Source organism: Rhinolophus sinicus, linkage group LG06 (assembly GCF_036562045.2).
Source record: "Rhinolophus sinicus isolate RSC01 linkage group LG06, ASM3656204v1, whole genome shotgun sequence".
Taxonomy (NCBI): Eukaryota; Metazoa; Chordata; class Mammalia; order Chiroptera; family Rhinolophidae; genus Rhinolophus; species Rhinolophus sinicus.
This window is the reverse complement of record NC_133756.1, coordinates 12,400,935-12,422,062: the sequence shown is the minus strand read 5'-3', so window position 1 is coordinate 12,422,062 and position 21,128 is coordinate 12,400,935. Positions and strand designations below refer to the sequence as shown.

The 21,128-nt window shown below is 48.8% G+C and overlaps 2 protein-coding genes and 1 pseudogene across 7 annotated transcripts in view; 1 reads left to right on the top strand and 2 right to left on the bottom strand.

Annotated features, from left to right (window-relative positions):
* The first annotated feature begins 654 nt into the window (after positions 1-654).
* On the top strand, positions 655-15,856 carry LOC109438740 (peptidyl-prolyl cis-trans isomerase E). Of its 2 annotated transcripts, XM_074334466.1 has the most exons (6): positions 655-730; positions 6,726-6,826; positions 9,116-9,239; positions 11,105-11,290; positions 15,103-15,245; positions 15,454-15,856. In XM_074334466.1, exons 1-6 carry the CDS (start codon positions 670-672, stop codon positions 15,520-15,522), a joined length of 684 nt encoding a protein of 227 aa, XP_074190567.1. In that variant the 5' UTR covers positions 655-669; the 3' UTR covers positions 15,523-15,856. The 2 variants fall into 2 exon arrangements, with proteins under 2 accessions (XP_074190567.1, XP_074190568.1); XM_074334467.1 differs by lacking the exons at positions 655-730; positions 6,726-6,826 and adding an exon at positions 6,927-6,947.
* LOC109438744 (chromatin target of PRMT1 protein) lies at positions 5,164-5,972 on the bottom strand (annotated as a pseudogene).
* Positions 15,857-15,973: 117 nt separating the features above from the next.
* The window catches only part of BMP8A (bone morphogenetic protein 8a), a 35,049-nt gene continuing 29,894 nt past the window's right edge, over positions 15,974-21,128 (bottom strand). Inside the window, exons 7-8 of one of the 5 annotated variants that reach the window (XR_012497172.1) lie at positions 18,263-20,754; positions 15,974-17,278 (exon numbers count right to left, since the gene is read on the bottom strand). Coding sequence is in view for 1 of the 5 variants with exons in the window: in XM_074334464.1 (XP_074190565.1) it covers positions 20,605-20,754 (150 nt within the window). In the remaining 4 variants the exon portion in view is untranslated. Of the gene's footprint in view, positions 17,279-17,331; positions 20,755-21,128 lie in introns of those variants that run through there. The other 4 variants (XR_012497173.1, XR_012497174.1, XR_012497175.1 and 1 more) reach the window with 4 other exon arrangements.

Genomic DNA, 21,128 nt, shown 5'->3' with positions numbered 1-21,128 from the left:
TCACTGCGGGAGTTGGTTAGCACTAATTGGTGATTGCATGATTCATAGTGTTGGAGAGGGTCGGGCTGGGTTTCAGGGAATGACTCCATCTGGAACGGTGAGGGCAAACATCCTGGAGGCACTGAGGCCAGAACTGGGTTTGAAAGATAGGACTTCAAGGTGGGAGCAAGGCTTTTGCCTGAATGGAGCGCAACAAGAGCAAAAACCCAGAGGGGTGAAGTAACCTAGCATTTGGGCAAATAGTATGCACTGGGGAAATGGGGGGGAAAGAGGCTGGGGAGGTGGGCAGGGTTCAGGTTATGAAGGACTTACGTGCCATGCTAAGGAATGTGTGGGCATTGGTGAACTTCTGGGGAGTATTAAGCAGGGCAGTGATGTAATCAGATTTGTACTTGGAATCATTCTAGTGGCTGTATAGAGGAGAGAACCTGGAGGTGGTGAGCCCATTTAGAAAGCTGTTATAGTAACCAGGGGCTGGGGGTGGGTCTGAAGGTGGACGGGGAGAAGTCATTCTGTACACAAGAGACTGTAGGGACGCCTGCTGTTCCTGTGGCTGTCTTGCTAACACATTGTTGCAGCAGCGGTACCCAGAGTGTGGAAGACGTTAGTTCAGAAGGTGCTTGGTGTCTTTGCAGGTCTGCTGGCAGAGGAAGTGGACGACAGTTCTTCATGCTGCTTGTGTTCCTCTTGGAGACATCAGATACTCAGATTCCTCTGGATTGGGAAACAGGTGAGTGCTCAGTGTCTCTCATGTCCAGATTCCTAATGCCAGGGAAAGAGCTTGAGAAAAAAACAGTAAGTCATGTGCATTCTACCGTGTTTCCCTGAAAATAAGAGCTAACTGGAAAATAAGCCCTAGCATGCTTTTTCAGATGACATCCCCTGAACACAAGCCCTAATGCGTCTTTTGGAGCAAACTTTAATAGAAGACCTGGTCTTATTTTCGGGGAAACATGGTAGGGCTTATTTTCAGGGGATGTCTTATTTTTTTCACGTACAACAATCTACATTTTTTCAAATACAGTCATGTCATCTTCTGGAACATCGTCATAACATACTAAATGCGTCCGTCTGGCTGACGATCTTAACTGGGGCTTATTTTCAGGGAAACATGGTGTGTGTGTTTGGTATGTAATGAAGTTCAGGAGGATGGCTCTGTAGGTCAACATCACTGAGACCTTGGTTGTGGAAAAGGAATGTTCTGAGGGCAACAAGGTCAGGATGGTGGTATGGCTTTGAGCTGAAATTGACAGAGATTGACAGCTTGTTAGATTTGAGAAAAGGCTTTCTCCACAGTTGAACCATTCTGGGGCTTTGATTTCTGATCATTTAATATATAAACTGGGGCCAGGCCAGTGGCTCAGGCGGTTAGAGCTCCATGCTCCTAACTCCAAAGGCTGCCAGTTCGATTCCCACATGGGCCAATGGGCTCTCACCCACAAGGTTGCCAGTTCAATCCTTGAGTCCCGCAAGGGATGGTGGGCTCTGCCTCTTGCAACTAAGATTGAACGCGGCACCTTGAGCTGAGCTGCCTCCCGGATGGCTCAGTTGGTTGGAGCATGTCCTCTCAACCACAAGGGTGCCGGTTCGACTCCCGCAAGGGATGGCGGGCTGTGCCCCCTGCAACTAGCAATGGCAACTGGACCTGGAGCTGAGCTGCACCCTCCACAAGTAAGACTGAAAGGACAACAACTTGAGGCTGAACGGCACCCTCCACAACAAAGATTGAAAGGACAACAACTTGACTTGGAAAAAAAAAGAAGTCCTGGAAGTACACACTGGTCTCCAATAGTTCTGTTCCCCTTCCCCAATAAAATCTTTTAGAAAAGTATATATATATAAACTGCATAGTAAGAATTAGTAAGAAGATAGTCTTAGAAAACTCTTGATAGGTCTGGGCGTTGTTGCCCACCACCTGCTGTGAGCTGTCCCCTACCATATCTGCTGACCAGACCTCCCTTCTTGGCTTCTGTGCTTTTCAATAGCAGAGGGCAGCAGGGAAGCTCAGCCTCAACAGTGGAACCTTGGCCTTTGCTCACCTGGGTGAGTTTTCCTTCAGTAGGTATCACAGTTCAGTGCACATTTCTAGTTGACCCTTGGTTGTTATTTTTTTAAGATAGGAGTTTTAGACCCAACTCTACCACTAACTTTGTGTTTGAGACTTAAAATTCTGAACCTTACGTTCTTCAGTTCTTAAATAAAACAGTAAGACTGGCTTTTGGGGGCCATTCTACCCGAGTTCTATAAATTAGTAACTCCTGTTGCTCTTGCAATAATTGGTGGAAACCAAATTCATTTTTCCCTGAGGATAGGCACCGTGCTCCCTTCTCTAGTAGTCACCTGTCTCAGTAGTGAGGTCAGTGCTCTGTATGTAGTTAATACTTAATTGAAATGAATAATTGGTAGATCAACTTCTTTATTTTCTGCAAGTAAACGAAGGTTATCAAAATGCTTGGAAAGTAACTTAAGGCTTAAATTCTATAGTTGTAGAATTGGATACTACAAGGTTAAAAATTTAGTCACTATTTAGCTGTATTGACTTCAAGCAAAATGACTTTAGTATTTCTGGAAGCCTTATTAACTAAGAAAAATCTGAAAATTAGGTTTTTCACTTTTTAAATGACATCTGGATATGGCATATTTCCTCCTATTGCCCACATATTAACTACCCATTTCTGTACTTGCAGAAAAGCACTGAGGATTTGCTTTTGTTGAATTTGTTGGCAGAGATAAGAAATTTTCCCTGTTTAGTATTTGACTAGTAAGTGTTGCTGTGGTCATTGGTTACAAAAGGTGCCACTCTCCATTTGGGTGGCTTAAAACAACAAATTTATTCTCACAACTCTGGAGGATTGAAGTCTGAAATCAAGGTGTCGACAGAACCATGCTCCGTCTGAGGGCTCTAGAAAGAATTCTTTCCTTCCTGGTTTCTGGTGGCTGCTGTCAATCCTTGGCATTCCTTGGCTTGTAACTGCATCACTCCAATCTCTGTCCCTATTTTCACATGGCCTTCATCCCTGTGTTTGTCTGTGTGTCTTCCCTTCTTAAAAGGACACCACTCATTGGATTAGGGCCCACCCTAATCCAGTATGACCTCATTTTAACGTATCTACAAAGACCCTATTTAGAAATAGGGTCACGTTCTGGGTAGACATGAAATTTCGGGGGTACTTTTCAACCCTCTGCCATGGTTTGGTGGTGACCATTGCCAAGAGACAGGAAATTCTGAATGAAGGCCCACTGATCCTAGCTCAGAGTTCCCCTCAGGAAGTCCAAATGTGGAAGACAGCTCCTGCAGAACCCCGAGCCTTCTGACATGGCATTGCTGCTTTCCTGTTTCCTATGTGTATTCTCTGTCTCTGTAACCTGGGCACACGTCCGTACATCACCAGCTCTAACAAACAGTTAGTACATGTTCTTGTAAAATATGTACATACTTTACAGGAAGGAAGGGAAAATGGTTTTTTTTTTTCCTGTGCTTACGCTACTGAGTTTTTAAGTGCCAACTACAAGAAGCATCGAACTGCAGACATGAACTTTTCCCTTGTTTTCTTTTGGCAGGATGTTGCAGCAGCTATCAACAACATGGTACGGCCGAGAATCCTTGCTTTCTCCTGAATCTCATATTTGGTGCTACTTTACACTGCATAGGCCCCTCATGCATGTACTGTGTTTCCAGTTTCCACAGTTTCAGAGTTCTATAGGAAGAGACAGTTGTCATTATATGAAAGTATTTGCTATGAACCGGCTACTTACAAGATTAATTCTTATTCAGACATCCTCCCCATTTAATATTTGCATAAATACCAACCATCTCTGTTGGCCAGTCTCTCCCTGATTGTTTTGTATCTATAACAGAGGTCAGGAAACTACAGTCTATGAGCGAAATCCATCCGGCAGCCTGTTTTTGTGGCCTATGAGCTATATGGCCTATAGGATTTTTATATATTTAAAGGGTTGTGGAGGAAGAAAGAATATACAGCAGAAGCTGTATGTGGCCTGCAAAGCTTAAAATATTTACTGTCTAGCCCTTTTCAGAAAGTGTGTTGACCTTTAGGGCAGTATACTGCAAATAGAGTGTAAATTAATTGCAAGGTGAAATTGTGAATCTTGCATAAGACGCAGAGTTTCATGAAGTGTCTGAAAGTGATTATGGAAAACTGCTATTGGTTTTAGTAAAAAACGTGAGGTTCTTTTGAGCCAGCAAAAATGATGCTCTTGGAAAGTTAAATCCATTAACAACCGAGGAAGAGAAAACCTATAAGGATTATGACAGGTTGGGTGCTTCAAAAGAAAATTATTTGGATTCTTATTGCTGCTGTAACAAATCACAAATTTGGTGGCTTACACAATACAAATGTGCTGTCTTACAGTTCTAGACATCAGAAGTCCAAAATGGGTCTCACTGAGCTGAAATCTAGGTGTGGGCAGGGCTGCTTTCCTTCTGGAGGCTCTCAGGGAGGGTCTATTCTTTGCCTTGTCCAGCTTCTAGGGATTGACCACATTCCTTGGCTCTTGGCCCCTTTCTTTTTTTTGGCCCCTTTCATCTTCAAGCCAGCAATGGCCAGGCAAGTCTTTCTCACACTGTGTCACTCTGAAAATTCTGCACATTTTTTTTTTGTATTCTCGTTATAATAAACCAGCAGAAGTACAAGACTCCACTGAAAGTGGAAGAGTTAACAGAATATGGTTGAACTTAATTAAACTTTCAAGGGAAATAAGAGGGTCAAACAAATTCAGTGTATGGAGAAGCCCAAGATTAGTTTGGGATAAACATAAGGATAATAGTATTCAGCATTAGTATCTTCTCGCCCCTCCCCAGCAGGTGTCTGCCATCATTCTCCCAAGACTTGCCCTTTTGAAGCATCTGCTTAACCAAATGGCTTTTCCCTCGCTATTGCAGGTATAAGCCAACCCAGTAGTAGAACCCCTTTGGATATGATGCAAAGTTTATAAATCTCATTCCAGGGTAGAAAGTGTGCACATACCCAACCCAGCACACGTGGTGTCAATGTACATGGCAGCAACTTGAATCAAATCAGAGCTGCTACCATGTGTAACCTATTATGTGGCCCTGTTGCTAATTTATTATCAACGTGGCAGAATTTGAACTCCAGATTTTTTAAACACTTCTAAGAGGCTAAAGTAATGTAGAAACAGACCTGTATCAGAAACCTAGGCATTAGGGAGGCACATTGATGGGCTCTTTCTGGAATTTTTCAGGGGGTACAGAGCATAGGACAGGTGAGGGGAGGCAGAGGTGGGAAGACGGTGGCCACAGGGCTGACATACTCATTGTGATATGTCCTTCCAGCGTCAATCAGGTTTCTTCTCATCTTGTTAGCTCAAGGTTATTTACAGATGTGATAACTAACTGGTCTCTCACAGGAGAGCCCACAGGCTTCAATCGCTGGTTTCAGGATCGGTTGTGCTATGTAGGCATCCAACTCGGCATCCAGGTGTCCTTAGGTTTTGGACATGTATGCATCCCATTGGTTGTCCAGCTGCTGCTTGGTCAGTACAGGGGGAGGAAGGACACCTCTCCCTCGTCCACAGCCTGGGCCTCTGCCTCCAAAGCCCTCTCTTCCCCAACCTCTACACCTGATTCCACCACGACCCATAGCTCCATGCCCTAGGCCCCTTCTCCAGGACCTCCATGACATCGACCACCACCTCTCTTAAAGCCCATTCGGGGAGCTACTGCTCGTCCACCGCAGAGCAGGTTTTGACCTTGAAGCAACATCCCCTAAGTAGGGTTCTCATGGCACATGCCCCACATCCTCTGGGCAGGCCTCGTCCTCCAATGGCTCCCCTGGCCAGAGCCCTTATAGGCCAGCCTGAGCATGTCTGGATGTTACTCTTACCCAGGTGCTGCTCTAAACCCTACTTAAGCTTTAATGCTGCCAGGACGGTGTCTTCTCCATCTGCTGGGCCAGTCTTCTGTTTCTGGCACTGGCTAGCTGTTGCTGCATTGTGTGGTGGCTCAGGGGCTTTTTATGGTTAGCTTTGTGCTCAGCTTGCCGTTAAGGGGCTGGGGGGGAGGGGGCAGTGGTGCAGACTCAGCTTAACATTAATCATGAACAAGCCTCGGACTTCTTCAGAAGTAAATGGAAGGCTGTCAGGTATTCTTTTAACCGAACAAGGTTTGAGCAGCTGAGTTGTATTGAAATCTCAGAATGAATCTGAATTCTTTGGACGGACAGTTCATGTCAGTTTGGCCAAACCAAATTAAGGAAGGTCTTCCAGACCAGGCGAGTGGGGGCAACCACGGATTCCCCATCACGTCCTTAACTTGGGCCTCTTGCGTTTTTATCCCTGTTTTACTTCCTGCTATGGTGGTGGTATATACATAAGTAGAGTGGTTTATAGGGGAGAGAATGTGGCATCTCCAGGGAAGTAAAGAGTTTGAGATTCTCGGCGTAGCTAGAGGCATTGTCCCTGTAAGTCTTAGTTTTGGACATAGACGTAGGCCGTGCTCTTCCTGCCTTGACAAGGCCTGGGCCTTCCCTTTTGGCTCGGCTTAGTCACTTCTTCTCATCTGCCTCTGCTTAGAACTGGACCTGAAGGCTGGACGTTTCCCAGTGACAACTTTCCTTGCCCTGGCAGCTCCCAAGAGGGAACTTCAGCCTGTGAGAGCCATGTCTGCTTTGCCGACCAAAGCAGCTCATTAGCAGTTGGTGGATAGCTTGAATCAATGAACATTTCCTTTGATTCTATCCCTTCAGTTTGGTCCAATGATGACTGGCTGAAGAAGTTTCCTGGGAAGACTCTGGAAGAGAATGAAGAGGAAGAAGGATCGGAGCCTCCCAAAGCGGACACGCAGGAGGTGAGATCGAAGGCTGTGCTTCCAGAGCAGAGGCTGGTGCTGGCACCCAGGAAGCTTGTGATGCGGCTGGTGTTGGGTGAACTAATGGAGAAGCTGTGGGTTTCTCCTTGTAGGGCTCTAGGTGAGCTTTGCAATTTGTGATTGCTGTGGCACAAGGGGGGTCTGAGATGACAAAGGACAGTGGTGTCCCTTGTTCCTGGCATCCGTCACCCTTCTCACCTTTCGCGCTCCCTCACTGAAGATTTTGGCACCAAGCTCACTGTCTGCCTGTTCCTGCCCTGATTCCAGGAGGCCCCTCCCCTCAGTCTGTAGCAGGTTCTTCTGCTTGTTGATAACACCAGACTCACCATTGCTTCTCAAGATAATTCAGGGGCTCCTCTTCTCTCCACCCTTTGAACATTAGTGTTTCCCTGAATTCTTTCCTCAGCTCTCAGCAACTCTTGCCACACTGTCCTTGTGCAGTTTCACACACTTCTGTCCCATCTGCAGTTATCACAGCTACTACCCGTTCTGGTGATTTCCTGTTCTCGAGTCCTAACCCTGACCTCTCTCCTTCCCGAGTTTCACATATTTCTGCCTGATTGTCTCATGGGCCTCATAAAGAAGCAAAGCATGTCCGAAGTGGGTTTCCTCTCTCCTTTCACTCTGGTCTTCCCCATGCTCGATCCTAGTTAATTTTGCTTTCTTCCACGTAGTCACCCAAACGAGGAAGCTCTGCGTCATCTTAGACCCCTCATTATAATTCACATCTAATGCATTGCCATAGCCTGCTCCTTTTATCTTGTAAGTCTCCCGAATCGCTCCTCTCCTGTTTGTCCTGCTGCATGTTCTCGGCTTAGCCTCTCGCCTTTCTCCTGTGAATAATGACAGTAGCTTCGTAAGTGGTCTCTCTGCCCGGGCCTTGTCTTCCTATACTGAGCAGCTAGGAGGTTTCTAAATACAGACCCCGTGGTATCACTCTCAAGCATTTGAGGGTCCCCTCACCTATAGGATTGAGTCCAGGCTCCATCACACGGATAGAAGGGGTTCGTATCCCCGTTTCATATTCTAGGAAATAAGAGTTTGTAGTTACCTATAAATCTCTGTGTTTTTGCATAAGTAGATGCTTGACTGAAATGCCCTTTCCAGCTGTTTTGTCTGGCTAACTCCTGGTCGCCTTTCATAGCTGATCTCAGTTGTTACTTTCTCCAGGAAACTTTTCAGAATCCTCCAGTTGAGTGAGATAATGTCCCTTCTGGGCTTCCGCGACCTCTGAGCTTCCGGGGCACCCTCTATCCTAGCATTTACTGCATTGTTTTGACATTACTTGTTTAATAAAAGTTTAAATATTGTTTACTCTATGCCGGGCATTGTTCTCAGTGTTTTCCAAATATTTCCTATTGACAATTCTTTGAGATAAGTACTATTATTGTTCCCAATTCTAGGTGACAAAATGGGGGCACAGTGAGGTCAGATAACTGGTTGGACATTACATGCCTATAAGTGATGGGGCTGAGATGTGCACTAGGGCTGTAAGGCTCTAGGACGCGTGTGCCTCTCACGGTCGTGGCCGTCCCTCCCCCACTGGACGGCCAATTCCTCATGGGCAGGGACCATAGCTTGTTACTTAATAACCCCAGTGTTTGGCCTGTGAGTTCAGTACCTATAAGTTGACCTAACCACACTACCAAGAGGTCAGAGACAGTAGAATTTTCTGTATCAAACACAAAGGAGGGTTTGTATTGAATGTTTTATTTATCTACTCAGCCTTGTCCAGTCAGAGCACAAAGCAAGGCCCAACCTCCTCCATTGTCTTCTGAGCACCTAGGCCCACGCCAGAGGGCTGCCCTCCTTGCTTCCACTGCAGCCGGCCTATGGCTATGCAGGGCTAAGCACAGAAGGAGGTGATGTCGCGTAAATGGGTCAGTTTAACTGGAGGAACGTGATTGGGCTCGAGCTGGGGTTTGGAGACGTTCAGAGTGTACTGTGGGCCAGGACAGTGTCCTCCTGTGCCTGCAGGGGGGGTGAAGCCAGCGACGTGTGAGGGTGGGTGTGCTGACGTTACATGCCTGGGGGGTGCGGCTCCAGTTAGGTAGCGCTGAGTCTCCTGTCACTACACGTCCAGCTGGGCGCTGTGGCCATGGCCTCTCCCTGCTGCAGCCCCATCAGGCCCAGGGCTTTCCCTGTCAGCACCTTGCTCCAGCCTGCTCACTGCAGTTGGCTTCTGGGCGTGTATTCCGAAGAATCTTCGCTCTCCTACCTGGGGAGTCAAGGAGTTCACTCTAACGTAATGATTTCTTCTGCGCCTAGGGAGAGCCCACTGCAAAGAAGGCCCGGTCAAATCCTCAGGTGTACATGGACATCAAGATTGGGAACAAGCCAGCCGGCCGCATCCAGATGCTTCTGCGTTCAGATGTCGTCCCCATGACAGCAGGTGAGCAGGACTCGGCTCGGGACGGCCAGGAAGCTGGTGGCTGAGCAAGCAGGGAAGGAAGCTGCCTCGTATCCTGGGTCTTTGACACCATTTCTACTGAGTCCATCTGGGGCATCTTGGATCCCAGCTTCTAGTAACAAACAAAGCAAAGCAGGCATTTTTGAAGTTCGATAAAGGCTTAGAACCATTAGACAGAATAAGCAGTTCAAAGTTGTAAGTTGTTTTTATTACCCTCTGGTTTGGTTTATTTATTTATTGTTTGGTAATTTTGTTTTGATGTATTTCCAAACTTACAGATATATAGAATAAGAATTCTATAAGAGCACAAGGCATGCTCCTATGTCCTTGATCTGTTTTATTGACTTACTTTTTACCCCCTATACTTTATTTATATACGTATTGTTTTCCTACCTATACCGAATGATAAGAATTTGGAGACATTATGTCCTTTGATGCCTAAATACTTCAGTATGTATTTTCTGAGAACAACAATATTCCCTTACATGACCACAGTACAACTATCAAAATCAGCAAATTTAACTTCAATACAACAGTATTAACTGGTCTTTGGGACATATTCAAATTTCATCACTTTTCCCAATATTGTCCTTTATAGTAATTTTAGCAATTTTTCTTCCCTGACAAAGATTCACACACTGTACTGGGGTCGAATCTGTTCAGTCTCTAGCTTTTCATTGTCTTTCTTGGTCTTGACGTTTTTGAAGAGGACAGACCAGTGGTTTTTTGTTTAGTTTTGTTTTTTTTATTATTAGTGTCAGATGTACAGGCCAGTGGTTTTAAGATTGTTTCTCAATTTGTCTTTGCCTGGCTCTTCCTCATGATTGGATTTAGGTTATGCATTTTGGCAGGAGTACCACAGAAGAATGTTTCCTTGTTAGCGTATATAAGGAAGCACCTGATGTCAGTTGCAGTATTTGTGATGTTAAGTTTGATCATTTGGTTAAGGAGATCTCTGCCAGGTTTTTTCCCTGGAAAATTATTATTTTTAAGGTTGTAAATTAAAAGCTAAATTTTCTCCCCCTCATTAGCTAAAGCCCATCTTCCACCGGTAACTAATATTGACAGTTGTGTGTTTCATATTTTCTTAAATATTCATAATGGCCCTTTTTACCCATAATCCTTTTTATGTTTCAATCTAGCTTTAAAAAAAGGTTTATTAAAGTCATAATTGCATATAGTTTAAAGAAAATCATTCTATCAAGTTTGTTATAAAGTATGACATTCTCCTGCCCCCACCCCCCAACACCATAATTTTTCTGCCCTGCCAGAGACAAGATTCATTTCTTTTAGGTGATTATTTTGACTTCTATTGCTATATCTCTGAAAAATATATTCATATTACTGCTACTTGATTTTTTTTCCCCTTCCGTTTTTGGCTATTTTACGTCAGTTTTTCTGGGAAACAGGTTCATGGGGATTTGCATGAAGGAAGTTTATTGGGGCGTGATCTCAGGAGCAACTCATACTCGTAATTTTTTTCTTTACATTTAGATATCTGATCCATTTGGAGTTTATTCTTGCAATGGGGTGAGGTATGGGTGCAATTTCACCTTTTTCAAATGTTTATTCAGTTGTTCCCACTCCAACTTGTAAAACATCCCTCTTTGCCCCCATGGTAAGATGGCAACTTTTATGAAATAGTGAATTTCCACATTTACCTGGGTCTGCTTCTGGACTGTCTGTTCTGTTCCCGGGTCTGTTCAGTCTATTTGTGTGCCAGTACCACACTTAAATGTTTCATTCAAATAAACATAATATGTACTTTTTTAGATTCTGAGAGCTGGAGTTTTCACTATTCAGTCAGATATTTTCTAACCTCAGCACTTGTCCTCTCTCAACCCCAGAGAATTTCCGGTGCCTGTGCACCCACGAGAAGGGCTTTGGCTTCAAGGGGAGCAGCTTCCACCGCGTGATTCCCCAGTTCATGTGCCAGGGCGGGGATTTCACAAACCACAACGGCACCGGGGGCAAGTCCATCTACAGAAAGAAGTTTGATGACGAGAACTTTATCCTCAAACACACGGGACCAGGTGGGACCTGATCGGTGGGTGGTGATGAATGGGGCTGGGCCGGGGCAGGATGGCTGTGCAGGATGGAGTGACAGGCGGTGGTTCTGGCTGAGGGGTCGGCGGTCTGGAGGAGACCCAGCTGGTGCACAGAGGAGCCGCGTTCAGCCTGGCTAGAGCTTTAGGCTTCTCTTCTCAAGGGTTTTTTTTTTGGGGGGGCGGTCAGGGGGCTTACTCAAGTTCATGTTTGCCTCCTTTTAAGAGGAAGAGGCATAGTAGCCTGGTTCTGCTGCTACAGTGATGTGTTACTGTTTTTGTAATTATTTTATGTAATTTTCAGCTGACAGAAAAGTTACAAGAACAGAACAAGGAGCTCTCATAAGCCTTCATGGGCCCTTTACCCAGATTCACCGGTTGTTTGCATTGGTGACCATCTTTCCCCATTTATTCTATTTATATTTATAGACAGCGTTTATTTTGGGGGGAGTCATTTGAGAGCAACCTGGAGGCCTAGCGTACCTTCGCCACTAAATACCTCAGTGTGTTGTTTCCTAAGAACAAGGGCATTTTTCATATTGCCCCAGTATAGTTATGAAACTCAGAAAATGATCAGTGATACAATACTGTAATGTACAGTGCGTGCTCGGATTCTGTTATGGTCACCGTAATGTCCTGTCTGAGGTTTTTATAGTTGGAGGCATCATACACTTACTCACACAGTGCCCATCCCCCGCACCCACGTCCACACTCTCCCCTTTGCCTTGCTCACGTCCCACAGCTCATCCCTGGACGTGCTTCCCTCGCTCTTGCCTCCAGCCCCACTGCCTTTCTCTCACCTCCTCTCCTGGTGCAAAACTGTCTGTGGAAGAAAAGCACACGCACGTGCTGACTGGTCCCCTTTGAGTTGAGGAGTGCACGTCTCCAGGGCGCCTGAGTGCAGCTTCGCAGTCTGCCCAGCTTGCTAGTTGGTTCTCATCCACGTCTGAGAAGAAAACACTCCTTTTCTTGGCTCCAGTGGTGCTACTGTCCGCTTCCCCTCAGCTGGTAATCATGCTTTGTATTTCACTGAGCAATAGAAGCAGAAGAGAATCACTTTGTCCTCCCACAGAAGCCACCTCTGCTACTGTGCCTGGGTCGTGCTCACCGCCTGATCTGCTTCCTGCTGAGGCTCTTTCTGTAGGCGCCACTCGAACTCTGGCTCCATCCCCTCCATCTCCCCTCCTGCACTGAGTCCTGCTGCCATCAGCGGACAAGCAGGCTGCAGCACCGCCAGCCTTGAAAAACTAAAGTAGCGTTTCCTTGACCCCAGGTTCCCCCTGTAGCTACCACTCCAATCCTTTTTAGCAAAACTTCTTAAAAGAGTTTTCTAGACTCATTGCCTGTTTGTTTCCTCTTGCCAGCAGTCAAACCTCAGCCCTCGTTTTCCACCTCTCAGCAGCATTTGATACTGTGAAGCGCTTTTTTTTTTTTGGTGAATCACACTCTTGTTGAATCCCTGCTTCACTGGCTGGCAGGACACCTCCCTCTTCTGTTTTTTTTTTCTTTTCCTCCTTTTCAATTTTTTCAATTACAGTTGATACTCAGTATTATTTTAATTTTAGGTCTACAGCATAGTGGTTAGACATTTATATAATTTATGAAGTGATCCCCCCAATTAGTCGAGTACCCACCTGGCACTATACATAGTTATTACCATATTATTGACTATATTCTCTATACTTTAAATCCATGACTATTTTGTAACAACCAATTTGTACTTCTTAATCCCTTCACGTTTTGCACCCTGCCCCCAACCCCCTCCCATCTACCACCTCAACAAATCTAGTTATTACACACATAGATGTGTTGGCTGAGTCACAGGTGATTTTCTGAAACAATGAAATCAACATGATTTTCTGAAACAGTGAAAATCTCTTCGTAAAATTTGGAACAAAAAGAAACTAAGTGTTCCCTTAGTTATATGGCAGATTTGTTTCTGGAAACATCTAATACAAAAATATAAGTTTTTTGGTTTATATGTAAAATGGAGTTAGGTTCCAGGCTCAGGTCACTATAAACAGATTTTTCTCATCTACGTGCATGAATGTTTTGTCCACACATAAAGTCTAACAGGATTTAGAATAATTCTTCAGGAACATTTGAGATCTTGATCTCTGGTATATGTTTTCAAATAAATTCTTATAAAAATTAAAAAAAAAATTCTTCTTTAGGTGGGACATTGCAGGACATCTAGATTCCCAGCTCCCTTCCTGATACTGCCAGTAGCACTCCCGGTGTTACTGACCGAAAACATACCTTGAAGTTTCCAAGTAGCCTAGAGGGGGCAGTGTTACCCCATTGAGAACCACAGGCAGACTTCTAATCCCAGGCTCTCAGTCCTGTCCGTAAATTAATCCTGCCCACTTTACGTCTCCACTCCATGCCGACCTCTCCCTGTCGTCTCCCCTCTGGACACCCCACAGGCTTCACAGACCTGAACAGTTCTTGTTCTTCTCCCCCAAACTCTTCCTCCCCCTCTTCCCTGTTTCAGCCCGTGACCCCACCACCCATCTAGCCGGTTAGTCAGAAACTTAGGGCTCATCCGTGACCCCTCTCCTCCGTCACCCGTACCTCAGGTCCACCTTCACATCTCCTCCTGGTCCGGCCGCCCTTGCCCTCCACACCCACCTGGGTGCTGCGAGCTCACCTACCCATGTCCGCTCTCGCCTCTTCCCCCTCGGAGTCTAATCTTCGAGAGGTGGTCAGAGTGAGCCGGGGCCTGGCACCTCCCCGAGCTCGCGGACCGAGCTGCTCTGCCCTCGGCGTCCCCACCGCAGTCTTGCTATTTCTCACACACCCAGAGCTCACGCCCCTCGGGGCCTCGGCAAATGCTGCTTCCTCTCCTGGAGCGCTCGTCCTCCAGTCTCCACAGGGTTCACCCCCACTTCCTGCAGGTGTCACACACGCATCACTTACCCGAGAGACCTGCCCTGACCGCCCTCTCCAAAATGGGCTGTCCTGCCTTCTTGCTCTTTTTACTCAGCTTCTTTTTTGTCACACACGTTTTACCTGAAATGATAAATTTACCTTCCTATTTATTTATTCTCTGTTCTCCTTCTGAGAATGTCAGCCTCATGAGGGCAAGACCCAGGCTTTCTGTTCACCACTGTATTCTGGAACAACGTCTGACACATAATAAACACAATTAATATTTGAATATCTGAAACAGATCTTCCCAGGGCTGCTCTGATGTGTGTCTGACCCTGATCTACTCTGGCTTTGAGAGGAGAAGGGGACACAGTCCCCATCGAGAGGGAGCACACGGTACAGAGGCCACCACAGACGAGCTGTGGCTCTTCGTGCTACACACCCTCAGCCCCGCCAAACCAGGGCCTTTTAGACGAAATTCCGATGTCACCTCCACCAGAAAGCCTTCCATGACGGTGGTGCCAGCACACATATAAAACATACACGCACATATTCTGTTAGGTGACTGCCTCGTGTGCTTCCATTCCCTGCACAGATGTCTGTGTCACTGGGCTTCACTATGTCACGGTTGTCACAGCACAATTTTCTTTTCAGTGACTTTTCCACTAGGCTGTGAGCTCCACCAGCGCTGGGACCAAGGTTCCTAGGGCTCAACAGGGGCCTGGTTTCAAAGTAGACCATAAGTATTCATTGAACGAATGATAGAACACACCAGTATAAAATGACTGAAACAAGCCTGCTTACCGCTTCACTGACTGTCAGTTGAGTGGAAGGTAAGGCATCCGCGTGGTCAGTACATCCCCGGGTCTGAGGCTGCCTGGCCGGAGGAGCCAGGTGGAGGGAGTTGACGTGCTCCTTCTCTCCCCCAGGCCTGCTCTCCATGGCCAACTCCGGCCCAAACACCAATGGCTCCCAGTTCTTCCTGACGTGTGACAAGACGGATTGGCTGGATGGCAAGCATGTGGTATTTGGGGAGATCACAGAAGGCCTGGATGTCTTGCGACAGATTGAGGTAGGTGGCCGTCCGGGCCCTTGGTGCACAGCCCCATGGGAGAGCTGGAGCGGGCCTCCTGTGGCCTGGAGAGCTGGAGTGAGGGGCCCCAGCTGCTCCCAGGAGGAGGCTGCCTCTGCTCAGGCTGGTGTGTGGGGGTGTCCCTGAGCCTGCCTTTAACCTTCGCCCTCTCTCCCCCGGTTTCTCCTCTTCTGTTCCACCTGCAAAGGCCCAGGGCAGCAAGGATGGGAAGCCAAAGCAGAAAGTGATCATTGCTGACTGTGGGGAGTACGTGTAAGAGGCACTTTCTCTACATGGCTGCTGCGCGTCCCAGAGCCATGAGCCCCGGGGAACCAGCACCCAAGGATGTCCCGTGAAGCAGGGGTCTGTGCCGTGGCCCTTCTCGGGGTCAGCTTGGAGCAGCTCCTCTGCAGGCATAGCCTGGGCTTCCTCTGGCTCTTTCCCAAGCATGGCTGTGGGCCTGGGAGCCAGCCCTGGCACCACCCTGCCCACCACCTTTCCAGGCCTTTGCTGCCAGGGCTTCTGCTGGGCCACCACTGTGGCTCCTGAATGTTTATTCTGGTAAAATAAATCCTGGTCCCTGTGCTGCTGCCTGCCAGCCAGGTTAGGTATGTTTGGTGGTTGCAGCTATAACTGGGTCGTCCTGCTAGCACAGACCAGAGTGCCTCCCCTGCTGCATCTGTCCTCCCCAGGCTGTCTCTGAGGGCATATCCTGACCACTGTAGAGGTTAGAGCAGGTGCAAAAGTGCCTCTGTCCTCTCTCTTGCTCCTGCTACAAGGCAGGCGATTTGGGTTAGCCATACTCTGTTCCTGCCCTCACACCTGCTGGTCTTGGGTCTGATGGGCACCAGTAATCAGTCTCAGCGGCCCATTCACTCCTTCATTCATTGAACTAATAGAATTGTATTACTGTAAAGTACCCAGGGCGCTTTTGCCAGGCACTGTGTTTAGTCCTGGAGACACATAAGAAACAAGCCACAGGTGGTTCCTACCTCACCCCAGTCCCACCTGGAAATCAAAGTCTGGCTCCAGTTTATGGCCTGCGCTAGGCTGGTCTCTCACCCTGTACCAGTTTTCAATCAGCCAGGCCACCTCCCAGAATCTCTCAGGAGCTGGGGCTGAGCACCAGAAACCATCAGTCACCAGAAACCTCCTTCAGGACTGCCACCTGTTCTCCTGCCACCTGCCAGTAGTTCTATCTGAATCAAATCTCGACACTCAGAAACGAAACTGCTGGGCTGGCCTGGCTCTTCTTTTGGGTTAAGATCAGGTTGAGCCTGGAGGAAAGGGGAGAAGCCTGTTGGCCCGTGTCCCCAGTGACCCCAGGCCGGCTCCTGCAGAGGGATAGGTGCTAGCTCTACCTCTGGCACCCTGAGCCAGCCTGGGTCTGCCTTCAGGTGGGGCTTCTCCCCTTCGGTTGGCTGAGGCCCGCTCCTGTGGCCAGGATTTACTACTGGCAGTATTCCCAACAGAGACCCTCACTTAGACCCTCCTTAACTTAGGTGTCCCTCTCCTGGGTGGTCAGTCACGGCTGTTGGGATGGGCAGCAGTGAGGCCAGGAGAAAGGCAGTCATTCAGGACTGGTGTGACATCTAAGAGGGACGAGGATGTGTGTGAAGTACTCAGTGTGGCCACTCTGGGTAGGACACGCAGGGACGTGGAGCAGACTGATCTCACACCCTGTGAGACGGGGAGAGGTTATGGGCATGACCTTGTCACTTACTGTGCTTCCCTGGTTGCCCTGGGAAGGTGGGACCAGTGGACAGGCCAGGAGGCCAGTGGGTGGGGGACCAGTGTGGCAATTGGTCACCCTGTGCTGTGCAAGGGCTTCCCCGGAAGTTACCCCGAGTGCACCCGTGACCCTTGTACGGGTGGTAACCTGAGACTCAGAGGTGCGGTGCCAGGTCCAGGGATTCCGGGCTAATGGCAGCCCAGTGACCATGCAAGTGTCGGCTGCTTCCCGATGCTGGGCGGTACTCGACGGGAGGGTCATGGGGGCCCCATGCCGGCCTCCGGGGAAGGAATGGTGAGACCTGGTTTGCAATGAAAAAACTAAGGCAGAGGCAAGGCACAGAATGCTATTAGAAACGGTTTTCAAAGAATATTTAATAATAGAAATTTTGAAAATGTATCAAATTGAATAAATCAGATCAACAAGCAGTGCACAGAATATAATCCTAACTTTATAAAATATCCATATATTATGTATGAAGACAATTACATATGTGCCAAGGAAAAGACTAGAAGGAATTATTAACAATGGGTTATCTCTGGTGGGATTATGCATGTTTGTATTGTTTTTTATTTTCAACAATTTCCCTGGCATACGTGTAATATTTTCTTAAGTGAGGAAAAACTTAACAAAGAATCAAATGCTCAAGGCTTCCCAGTAAGAAGAGAAACCCCAGAAAATTTGTCCCTTTAGCTTCCTGTGAGGCTGCAGGTGGGCACTGCACTCTGGCAGGGCTGCGGGAGGGGTGGGGCTGGGGGCCCCTGCAGGTCACTGCCAGCCAGGGCTCTGTTCACAGGCACAGGAGGCTGCAAGGCCACACCTCATCCCAGGAAATGACCAAGTTTAGATTTCTTAGGAAAAGCATAGCTTTGAAATAAATACAGCAGCACCTCCCAAACACATTCTGGGAAGAGCAAGTTTTAATAGGAAGTCACACAAGGAGGCCCACATTTGCAAATCCTTTTATGGTCAGACCAGTAACAGATGCTCCACTCCACACACATGTTCAGACATGGTGCTCAGTGCTCTGCGGACAGGCCTGAGCCCCATCACAGCCTTCCAAGGGCAGAACCAGTACCCCTTTCTGCAGAGGAAGGACCTTTAACTCAGAGGTTATCTAACTTATTGAAATTAACGAGGCAGAGCCAGGATTTGATGCCAGGTCTGCTGACTCCAAAACCTGCTCTCTCCTGTTCCCAGCCTCTTTTCCTGTGAAATTGTAGGGAATTTCTTGGAGCATGTTACCCACTTCCCTACACAGAGACACACAAAAATAGAGGCTTACCTGAAGAGCTGGCATCAAGGCCAAAGCTGAGTGTGATTGTGAAGATGTGTGCTGGGAGGGTGGGGGGCGAGGCAGGCAGGGCAGTTTGCCCCACACTGCATGGCCCCCGACTGGGCCATTTGCTTCTTCCTTTCATGTCAGTGTTTTACTTTGCTGTCAGTGGGCCTGAGTTTCCCGCCCTTATTTATGCTTCTAATATGCATCCTTGAATGTAACCTGGGCTGCCAGGGGCACCCAGATAAATAAAATGGCCTTGGTAGCGGAACGCTGCCACCTCATCGGCTTTGTGTCCATAAGGGTCTCCCTTCTCTGAGGCCTTTTCTATTGGATTTCCTGTGGTGGCCGCCTGGATGGCCGAAGGTGCTGGAAGGCTCAGGATGGCCGTGACCGCTGCATTTTCAGCTTGACTGCATGAAAAGGAAGTCCTGTCACGATCCTCGCGTTCCTGGTCAGCGCACCGATGGGCGAGGGGTCCACATCTTTAAAACATTCATTTCACACATTTTCCTGATGCCCCCAAACCATGCCGGGTTACGTGCTAGGCCTTGACGAGACCAAACGTTGACATCTGTCAGAAGTTTCCAAGCCTCCACTGCCCTGATCTGGGAGGAGAGAACTGTTAAATAAGGTCCTGACGTGGCAGGCTTTACGTCCTATGGCAGCTGGCACTTGACTCAGAGAGAGGAGTCAGGGTGGCAGGAAGATTCTCTAGCTCGAAGGGCCTTTGGAGACGGAAGAATCCTGTGTCCTCATGTCACAGATGGAAAACTCAAGTCTGAATCAGGAAGAGGACTTGTCCAGACAACAAGCAGGACTGAGTTGGAACTGGAATGCAGGTCTCCAGACATCCTGGCCAGTGCTTGGTCCAATTTCTGCCAACTTGAGCTTGAAGCCCCAGGCCAATGGGGAACTCAGTACCTTCCAATCTGGACCAGCCCCCTGTGTACATGGGGGGGGGGGGTTTCCTTCCTCTGTACTCGCTTCCAGAGTCCCTCCCAGGTCCAGGTGGGGGGACTGCTGACCCGCAGCGTGGCCCCAGCCTCCACCCCTGCTCTCCGGGAACCTGTCCTCAGGGTGCAGTGTATTCCAGGGATGTGTGTCCTTGGGCACATGGGTCATTCTGCCTCTGTGGGCTGTGCCTGTGGGTTGGGGCAGGCCCAGGACCTGCTATTAATGACACAGTATTTCAGGGTTCAGGCAGCTGGACTCTGTCTGCTCCAGCAGGTAAATTATAGGCTTAGCAAGTCAGAAATCAAATAAACACTCCAACTGCTTCTGCTGCTCCAAGGAGAACAGTGGTTTCTGGGAACTTCCCCACCCAGCTCAGCCTAATTACCACCTGTCATTCCCCTGGGACAGGGGCCTTTTCTTTGGCCCAGAGGTCCCCCGACCAAAAAAAAAAAAAAAAAAAACAGCACAGGACTCAGGCACACGGGGTGACCAGCCTGCTCTTACCTCCTAGACTCCAGTAGACACTGACCGTCTCCCCACGCCTGGCCAGAGGCGGCCCAGGCACCGCACACGGTGGAATGGATTGATTGCTCCTTAGCATGGCAGGAGTAGGAAACCAGTTCAACTCTGAATGGCTGGTGGGTGCCTAATGTGTTGTGTCGAGTGTCTTCAGACTCCGTGGAAAAAGTGCCTCGGCTGATTGCTGATGGCTGTGGGCAAGGGCATAGGCGGTGGTGGCATCTGTGCGTCTGCCAGGACCACTGACTGCACAAATTGTCCTTGCTTTGGCCAAGTTCCCTTTGTCTCAGTGCTGAGCCCCACATGGAGGCGGCGAGGGAACTGGAAGCCCTCAAGGCGCTGCTTCTCGGGGGGTCACACCTCTTCCCCAGGCAGGAGAAGGGAAGGCCCAGGGCAAGAGGCGCATCCAGCTTGTTGTTTTTCTAATGTGCTAACTGGCAGTGGGCCAAGTTAGGAGCCCAGTAATACACTGTACTGAGGGCATGTACATGTTTATGCCCCGGAAATGCCCGACCTAAACCCTGTGGTGAGTGACGCAAAGCCCAACCAGCCCCACTTCCACTCCAGGTGCAACTCAGATGATTCCCTGGCAGCCACAGTGTGGGCCAGGACGGCCAGGGCAGGTCCTAAGATAGGCCTGTGTGCTGACCGCAGACAGTGCCGTCGCTCACCAAGCCTGCTTGTGCCTCCGGCTCTACAGGGTGTGGGGACGGGCAGAGGGGCCTGGAGACGACCAGACCGAGCTGGACATGGGCAGAGGGATGAGGTCCCACCCTGCACCTGCGCCGGAACTGTGATGGCATTTGAAGGTCTCCTGCCCCCGGAGAGGGGCCTGAGCCAGGTGGAGGCTGCAGCCTCCCGAGGGCAGGGCCTCAGTGGCAGCCGCAGGCCTTGACCACCATATTGCGGTGTTTGCGCAGGATGACGTTGTTGCTGCTGTCATAGTAGAGCACGGAGGTGGCGCTCAGCTTGGTGGGCGCACAGCACGCCTTGGGGACTGCGTCTGGCTTCATCAAGTGCACCTGCCAGGGAGGGGCGGCAGGCAGAGGCATGAGCACGCTGGCCTCCCAGGACCCTCCGTCCCGGCCCCGGCCCTGGCCCCCCGCTCCTGCCTGCCCCTGGAGCCTCCATTCTCCAGCCAGGAAAGGCGTCACGTGCACATGTGCCCAACCCTGCCCTCCTTGACCCCTTCCCCCCGAGGCTCTCAGAGCGCCACCTGGGCACCCACCTGCTCCCTGCCACGTCCACTCCCCTTAGACCCTGCTGGTCCCCAAACAAGGTGCGCCTGGTGACCGGTCCCTCTGCCTGGTGCCCCTGAAGCACTGACCCTCTGGGGTCCCCTCCACGCCTCCCTCTTCTCTGTGCTTCTGTAACGTCCCTGACGCTGTCTTGTCTG

Coding starts and splice junctions, on each gene's coding strand:
- LOC109438740 (XM_074334466.1), top strand. CDS start 670: ATGCTGCTTGTGTTCCTCTTGGAGACATCAGATACTCAGATTCCTCTG. Junction 731..6,725: donor TCCTCTGGATTGGGAAACAG/GTGAGTGCTCAG, acceptor CTATCCCTTCAG/TTTGGTCCAATGATGACTGG. Junction 6,827..9,115: donor CCAAAGCGGACACGCAGGAG/GTGAGATCGAAG, acceptor TTCTGCGCCTAG/GGAGAGCCCACTGCAAAGAA.